Source organism: Crocodylus porosus, unplaced genomic scaffold (assembly GCF_001723895.1).
Source record: "Crocodylus porosus isolate Cpor-Errol unplaced genomic scaffold, CroPor_comp1, whole genome shotgun sequence".
Lineage (NCBI taxonomy): Eukaryota > Metazoa > Chordata > Crocodylia > Crocodylidae > Crocodylus > Crocodylus porosus.
Window position 1 is genome coordinate 75788721 of NW_017728931.1, and position 9097 is coordinate 75797817.

Here is a 9097-nt window from a genome sequence, read left to right on the forward strand (position 1 = left end):
CACCCCACCCCACCCCAATATATGAGTGAGACTTTATTTTTGAGTTGTTCTGCAATCCCTTTTATATATAGCACACAAGCACAAATGGCACATATTTTTTGTAACAAAAATATGTTATAGTAGGTGTTTGACTTCTAGCATGCAATTTTTTTTTTCCTCTGGTTCTAAGATGACAACCCCTCTCCAAAAAAGTATTTCTGGGGGGCAAGGGGAGGGACTTTTGGTGGCAAAGGTCTGGGGCTAGGAGGTGGGACTTCCAGTCCCAATATGGCAACTAGGGAGTGGGGCAACTGTCAAGGGACAGGCCTACCTACGCAGACCCCTGACAGCTTGCCAAAACTTGTTAAGCAGCCCTTTGCCTAAAATAATTGTCTGCCCCCAGACTAGTGTATATGGGGTGCACCCTCCACCCTTTAGATTCAAGCTTGATCACCAAAGCCAAGAATGTGAGATCTAAAGGGCCAGAATGAGAGCAAATGAAGAAGCAGCCTGACTATAGCCCAACAATGAGGGTACTTTTCTGGGAACAGAAAACCTCTCCCTTTCCAGTCCCCAACCCCAGAACTGTGTATATGTGTTGCATTAAATCATAATTGCTTAAAAAACAAAAGTAACCCTTGGCAATAGGGCTTGGAACTTGGGTTGTTCCCCCACCGGGTAGGAATAGTCAAGCTATTTGCTCACTCTCCTAGCAGCCTGGCTCTTGCATTCCTTCCTGCACAGTGGCCCAGCTTCAGCAAGTGGGAGCATACCTCCAGGTCAGCCTGCCCTTCAGTCTAGTTGTCACACTTCTCTGGTATGGACAATGTGGATTTCAGTCCCGTCAGAGGAGGACATACAGCCCGTGTCTTCCACTTCTGGACAAATACTTTTAACCATCAAATATTGTGCAAATGATAGACACTACCAGCATCTCTGGTTGTGCTTGAGAGTGACTGTAAGGTGGATCACTTTGTATTGGATTCAGTGCTGTCAGCTGTATATCAGGAGTGTTCTACAGATGCCTAACAGATCCAGAACTTAGGCTAACTTTAGTCACTTCCGGTCTGGACCATCCTAGACTCCAGGCAAGAGTTAGGCACCTATGACCTGGATCACTCGAGCAGGCCTGAGCAGGAATGCCAAGGAATCTTTCCAGGACAAAACCAGAAGCTCCTAACGAGATGTTTTTTGTGGGCACCACAGCAGGGTTGGTTGATCCTGGATCAGTTTGTGGGGCTTGGCTGCCTTAGTGCAGTTTAAGCGCCTAGAAGAATGATTGGATCTAGCCCAAAGTGACTTCCTTCTCTGTCAACCCCACATTTCTAAAAGCAGTAGCATAAGGATGGATGCACACGCAGGGCATGAGTCCCGGGTACTGCCTAAGTGGTCGCAGGCACCAGAGTGGAGCGATTGCTGCCTCATCCTTATGTTCTGCCCCTCCCCTTCCCCCCTACTCTTTCCAGCTCCAGTCTCGGGAGCAGCAGCAGTGCGGGGCATCCTGGGAAATGTAGTTCTGTCAGGTACTAGTGGGCAATAGATGAAGTTTGCTGCTGGTGGTGCCGATGATGAGGTGGGGGGGAATGTCACCCCATTTTTTTGCCATGGAAACAGGATTTTTTGCCAGCTAGACATGGGTGAATGTCACAAAATATAAAATAAAGCCATTTCAGCTGTGGCTACTGTGCAACTGCCCATGCTGGAGCCTCTGGAGTCAGAGTCTTGTAAAAAGGTACAGGGGGAAGAGGGAGGGAGAACTGGCCTGAGCACAATCCTGGCCAGTTATGCCTCTGCCCAAGAGAGCACTGAAAGCATACACTGTCCTGCTGCTGCAGAGAGTAGGAGATAGTTTCCTTATTTCTCTCTCCCCTTCATGTACCACTACAACCTTTGACTTCATTCTAGGTTCTAAAGTATATTTAGAATTTATATCCTGTGACTTGAATCCACTGACACTACCTCTTATTCATGGCCTTTTTCTTTTCTATATGACATCCTTCAGGAAGTAGATTATCCTTAACTTACCACATAAGTTGTCTGAGCATATGTCACCAGGACAGTTACTGCAAGCTCTTCCTGTTTGATATGGTTTTCTTCCATAATTCCCCCTGCAAAAAGGAACAACTTTATTCCACTGTTATTCTTGTTGGAAAGAAATTTAATGATTTGTGTTTTTAATTTTTTTTGGAATTCTTTATTAGTAGGAAATACTCTAAAAAAGCCCTTTTCCCAGGACAATCAGGGAAGTGGAAGAAGCCAGGAATAATTAGCTTCTGTGTTAACACAATTATCTTATTTCTCAAGTTTGACATGGCATTCTTAGCATGAGGTAGCTATAAACTTTGAAAGCTTGATGTATCTTCCCACAGATCTCACAGTAGCTTACAGATACAGACACAAGAATCGCATGTTTTTGCACTTTTAAATGAAGTGGACTCCCTATCTGTTGCTGGGGCATTGACTACTGCTTAACCTTGGAAGAGCCTAAACCCACTAGACCCCTCACTTTAAGTGGTACCTCTATGCGCACCCAGCAGAACCCCCATCTTGATAGGGCTGAAAAGTCACATTCTTAGCTCACTCTAATGCCCATTTGGGATCCAGATCCTAGGCATGTCTCTGAAGGGGCACAATCCAAAAGCCATGCTCAGAGCACGCCAATGCTAATGCATGCCAACAGCTTCTTATAAAAAGCTGTTAAGAACAATAGAAATGTCATGCTGAGTCAGACCACATGTGCTGTTTGCTCTCATACTGGCAGAGAGTGGATGCTAAGAGGGAGGGTATTCATATTACTCAATATTGTAGCTCAGAGTAGATGCTATAAGCTAGTTTTGTTTGCAGGTTCCTCTCCCTGCTAGTAGAGTACCCTAACAACTAAGAGTCATGCTCTATACTTTGCACCTCCTGTGGCCCAACAAATCGCAAATTCTTTGCTGTCCAGTGGCCCAGCTTTAACAGGGATGGAGAATGTCCCTGTCCAAAGTAGCCCATAACCTAGTGGTTAGGATGCTCACCTAGGAGGTGGGAGATGTGCTTAAACCTCCTCCCTTTGAGACTGAAGAGGGAATTAAATCTAAATCTTTCTCTTCCTGAGCAAGTGCTCCAACTGTTAAACTACAGTAGAAGAAGGTGGTCTCCTCTTCCTTCCTTTTAAATGATAACAGTGAGCTTTGCCTGTCTTCAAGAGAACATTCAGGAAGTGAATCCTAGCAGGAAGGAGGCATCCCTGCAACACTGGGTAATTCCCTAGAGAGTCGGCAGGGATTTCAGATGCATCTCCCCTTGGTGTTTCCACATTGGCTAGCTCTAACTGGGTATATGGGACTCACTGCTTAGCGTGCTCTCTGTTCTGGATCCCATTGTAAGGCAGTTAACAGTCCCTGGGCACCACAGAAGGACCCCAGCAAGGCAGCAAGGAACAGGGTTCTGGATTCCATCCCATCTATAATCTTTTTTGCCCTAAGCTAACTGACATAGTGGCATATATCCAAGGGAGGTACAGTTTGATTTTAGCATTGGATTAGCGAGAGAGTAAAGAATTCAGGTTTGTAAGAGTATCTGAAGTTTCAGCAGCAATTCAGGGGAAAGCCAATAAGAAGCTCTCTTGTACAGCATCCTGAGAGGTCTCTTGCCAGAGGCATACTGCATGAACATTAAAGCATTACTGCATTACAACAATGGTTTACCACTTTGGGAGAAAGCAGTCTTATAGAGAGAATTTTGGTACTTCTAGCATCCCTTGTTTTAGCCCTTCATGGGCCTCACTCATTTCCTAGATTTCATAGACGTTAGGGCTGGAAGGGATCTCATAAGATCATCAGATATTGGTTCCAATTTATTGCATTCTTCCTGGCCATCTAGAGTTCAGCCTGCGTTGAGCAGGGGTGTCAAAAATGCGCCCATGGTGCTCCTAGAGAAGCTGGAAATTCAGGGGCAGGGCAAGCAGGGTTGTGCCTTGCTACTAAAATCCCAGCTACAAAGCCTTGTTGGAGGCACATCAGGAGCAGGGGGGCAAGCAATGCTGTTTGCAGCTGCTGGGTCCAGGTTGCAATACTCCTGGGGGCTGAATCCCCAGGGTCTGATCGAGTTCAGAGGCATGGATGAGTCCCTGCTTTAGAGAATGCCCTCAACTCTTTGAGCATTAGCCAAATGGGCTTCTCTGAGACTGCTGTGAACTGCTACTCTCAGATATGGGCTTGTTAAATAAATTTTAATGGAATGACTTACGCTGGCCCATAGTTGCAAATAAAATGTGCTGCATTAGTTCCTCCAAAACCTTCTACTTTAGGGCAAAAGTGAACAGCACAGCCAACTTTGTAGCTGTTATCCCAAACAACCTGAAAAGAAATGGATGTCAGGTAGTACAAAATAGAAGACTTAACATGCGTAGGACTACACAAAGATTGGCTGTTGTCATTTATGCCACAAACAGAGAACTGACAAGACAGAAGTATATCCTGAGAGCTCTTTACAAAGCTAAGCTATAGCTACTTAAACACATTAAGTTCATAACAACACTGACAAACAGGGATTCTTTCAACTGCAGTATTTGAATGTGTTAATGTTATGTAGGCAGACAAAGTCTTTGGGTAGAGATGATATCTTTTATTAGACCAACTAAAGTGTTACCAAAAAGTTGTTCTTTGCAAGCTTTTGGACACACCCATCCTTCCTCCAGCCAAAAAAAAAGAAAAAATTGAAAATGGTGAGAGATATAGAGAGATGGTCAGAAATCTCTCAGGTATGAAAAAAGCCAGTCTTTAGAAAGCAGCTCTGCAGGAATGCAAATGTAGAAGAAGGGTTACAGGAAACAAAAGCAAGTTGTTTCCTGTAGGTATCAGATGTCAGCCAGGCTGGTAGGGCCATAAAAGTGATGTTAAAAATTAGTCCTGGTCATTGAAATTGGCTTTTATGCTATGTTTTTAATATTATGTTGACTCGGTGGTTAGTTTTTCTTGCACGTATAGAAATCAGATATATTTAATTTGTCCTGGTTACTTTATAGTGACCTACAAACTATCCTCTATATGAGGAAAATGGTGGTTTTTTCAGAGATATGTGTAATAAGGGCCAAATTCTGCTTTTATATCTCTTGTCTCTTGTACTGAGGTTAATTCCCCTACATGCATTCAGTCACTTCGGGGGAGAGAGACCTAAGAGGATAATTTGTCCCAAGCCTCTAAAGTTACAATTTTTCCAGCGTGAACAAAAGGTTTTAGCTGCATTCCAGCTTCCTGTGATCACATGAATGTGACTTTCACAGAAATTAAAGCTGGAAGGGACCACTGGACCATCTAGTCTGACCTTATACAGCACAGGCCACATGCTTCATCCATTACTTCGTATCAAGCCCAAGCTGTACTTAAGTCAAATATTTCAGTTCTTAAAAACAAAACAGAACAAAATGTTGCATGCTGTGGGTAGAGAACAAGAAAGTTCATGGCATCCCACAATTTCTGCAATGGCAGGGAATTGTTTAGGTGAGAGATGCCCAGATAATCCCAGGAAAAAGAAAAAGAAAAGAAAAACCAAGGTTCTTGTCAATTCAACCTGGGAGAAAATTACCTCCTGATTCCAAATTTGGCAAATTGGAGCCACACCAGCATGCCATACTTGCCAGGTAGCTAAAAGGATACTCTGCATTGCATAGAGCACAAGCCCATCCAATTCAGCATCCTGTATCCAGCTGTGGCCAATCTCTGATGGGTCAGAGGAAGGAGGCATGGGGAACCCAGAATCATGCACCCAGGTAAAACATTAATTCCCAACCTCTGTTAGAAGAAAGATTACTTCCCTTCCCCTTGATACACCTGCATCCAAGGGCTTAACCTTTTTTTGCTACAGCATTGCTCATGCTAGGGGCATTATCCATGATGACCCCTTACATCTTTAAGTCACTGTTTTCCAAGGTGAAGTTTTGCAGAGAGATTCTGGATTGTGGGTTCCTAGGTATGTTACCTCTTGGCTGTATTAAAATGTACCTTGTCAGACTGACAGCCTAACCAAGCAAGCCAGAACACTCTAACAGTACCTTTCCCTCTCACATTTGTAGTGCCACCTCCAGCCTTCCACCTGCCAAATTACCTTGCAAAGATTTTTACATCCACTTCTAAATTATGCATACCCATTCACTGATCTCTCTCTATTGGCAAAGACCTTTCTTCGTGAAAATAACTTCCACACTTTATTTTAAATAACTTAAAATATCTTTAGCAGATTTGTTGCTCATGGAAAAGCGTTACAACATTCTTGGAAGCCAAAGTCCTTTTTAAACTATAAACAGAGCTCAGGTAATGGTAATGCAAGCTTCTCCTTACTGCTGTGCCTCAAGCATTGCCTGGAAAGCCCACTTCTTGTTGTAAGCAATTAAGTCTTGATCCCTGCTTGATCACCAATCTCTTTGCTGAGGCTGCCAAGAAAAGAATGACTCATGCAAACAAATTCACATTATATTTAGAACATAGAAGGCAATATGAGAATTTTGTATGCAAGAAGAAATAAATCATCTGGCTGTGTTCTCGCATGATTTCTGGATTACAGAGAATACTGGATTCAGCCTTTACCAGTTGGCATCTAATTTTGGATGGGTGCTGTAAACTGAAAGCTTCCATAGCCAATTTTCACTCCCCATTTCTCTTTTTAAGCAAATGCTTAAACAGTTATTATTGCTTCTTGGTTGAAAATTTACACCTTATTCCTTATTAGGGAGGTCTTCTGGAAAGCAAATAAGATTCAAGTATAAAGACGTCTTAATTTTAATGTTTGTTTTTTAAAATAGCACAATAAACATTCATATGCCCCAAAAATGTAATGTTGGGACAACATTTTTGAAAATGGCTCAGTGAACTTGGCATGGGAACTAACACTTTTATATTACAATGAATAGAAACAGATAAAGATCAGCTAGAGAAATGTAACAAATGACTTGCCTGAGTGTAATGGCCACACACTTTGCTGCAAGCGTTATTGGTGTAACTATAGTACTTGACCTCACTTTGCCAACTGGTGATGGCCGCAGTCGCAGAAAATAATGAAAGGGAGCCAGTCCACAAGTTTTCTCCAACGGGATTAAATGTGGGATGGGCCTGTCCTTTTTTCTTGAGATAAATATTGTGTTTAAACAGGCATTTCTTTGCCCATGCCTTGGCGGTTTTTGCCAGATCTGGGTCCCAAGTCTGTAAAATGTAACAACAGACACGCACATCATTTAGAGTCACAGTTATGTAATGTAGAGAAACTGCCTGGAGAGGCAACTGGGAGATGATGTAGATTTGCTTGGTCTTGGCCACCTCTGAGAGAGAATCAAACAATAAACAGTTCTGTGTATTCCTTTATGATAAGCCTGACCACTCATTCAACATCTGTTCTGCTGTGTCTGAACTCACAAGTTTAGAAGTTAGATGCTAAGTTTGATTGGAACACAAGAGTAAACAGATAAATTCTTCTGTTAAAAAAATAAGTTTCAGGAACATTACAGATACTTTAAAGGAGACTGTGCACGCACACGCACACGCGCGCACACACACGTACACTTGCTCTACAGTCAAAATAAGCGCCTCATGAATGTATTTAGGTACAGCCCTTTGACTTTCAGAGTCAGGTGAATTAGATACCATGAGATAAATTTATGAAGTTGCTGGAGCTCTAGCCACGGGCTTGGACCAAAACATTTTGTCAGTGGAAATGTTTGTTTTGAAGCCGTGTTTGTATAAGCAGATATTCATTTGCATATGTAAATGAAGCAGATCTGAGAACTGCTTAGACAGGCATTTGCACAGGAGTTGGGAATGTTTTTGCACATACAGTTTGCTGGAATGAGGGAGTTATGCCTTTCTGAAAGTTCAAATCTGTGAGTTTATATCTATATTATGTTTTAAAGTTTCCCTTCTATATGTTTCTGCATACTTTTTTTAAAATTTGATTTGAAGTAGAATTTCTACAGTGAACCTTATACCTGCATTGGTCTCTGGTGAATTATACTTCTTATTGTCAGATTAATAGTGACTGCTCTGTTAAAGGCTATTCACAGAATCCTACTTTACTTAACATACCCAAATAGTAGTTATGTACAGTTAATAATCCTATTCCACGTGCAGTGTGGATACACAAGCATCCACATGGCTATTGAGCCTCCACCATAGGCTGAACTCTGGCCAAGCAAGTACATACATCAGTAGGAATCTTTCCGTGGACTGTACTGGGGTCTGGAGCAGACCTAGAGACTGTTTTATTAGAAACTACAACTGGTGAACAGGGGGAAAAAAAGATAGCCAAACACTATTCACAGGGAAGAATTTGACTGGCTGCATTCCTCAATAATGCTTAGGTGCAGAGAGGATTGATGAAGCCATTGTGCTGTAGTGCTGTTGACTACAGACATTGATATGCCTTCATCTTATCACTTGTGTGGGCCACTAAGCTTGGAAGGACCTTTTAGATTTGTAGATAATGGAACCATAACCTCCCAATAATGTGTATAATAATGCTAACATTAACATTTCTTTAGATGATGGAGTTATTACAGACATACTCAGCAGTGCTGCTTGTATTTCTTGCAATTTGCATGCAAATAAAAAGGAAGTAGTGTTTTGTATATACTTCCTTTTTAACAAACAGTAGCCTTAGTTAATTCTGTTTCATTTTATGTCATTACCTAGAATTCAGATCTGAGATAAGGTTGCCAGGTGAAATAATGTAATCCTCTTGCCTCAGTCGTTCGTCTGCAGCTTTGAAATGGTTCACGGTATGTGGTTTTGAATGAACTTTTATTTCACAATGGAATTGGATCACATCTCAGTTTCTCCACTTCAAATCCCTCATAGTAAAATAAAATCTGGGGGAGGGGTCATGATTTTTAGTTATTGTATTACGTGCAATATTTTTTTAATGCACGTCACAAATGAAACATCATAAGTGTGTTTAATGTAAAGCAAATCTGCACATAATTGCTGCAGTTTTAAAATGCTGCCTCCTTAGTATGATATAGCTAGGTTCATAGATTTCATAGACATTAGGGCTGGAAGGGAACTCCGAAGATCATCAGGTCAAGCCCCCTACCTGAAGGGCAGGAAGTCAGCTGGGGTCATAGGATCACAACAAGATAAGCATCCAATTT

The 9097-nt window shown here is 42.0% G+C and overlaps 1 protein-coding gene across 4 annotated transcripts in view; it reads right to left on the reverse strand.

The window, feature by feature from the left end:
• The window catches only part of LOC109315480 (glioma pathogenesis-related protein 1-like), a 28280-nt gene that overhangs the window by 2598 nt on the left and 16585 nt on the right, over window positions 1–9097 (reverse strand). For all 4 annotated transcript variants that reach the window (XM_019543196.1, XM_019543197.1, XM_019543195.1 and 1 more), the window contains 3 exons: window positions 6912–7157; window positions 4210–4319; window positions 2005–2087 (listed from right to left, as the gene is read on the reverse strand). In XM_019543196.1, the coding sequence (XP_019398741.1) occupies window positions 2005–2087; window positions 4210–4319; window positions 6912–7157 (439 nt within the window). The remainder of the gene's footprint in view (window positions 1–2004; window positions 2088–4209; window positions 4320–6911; window positions 7158–9097) is intronic.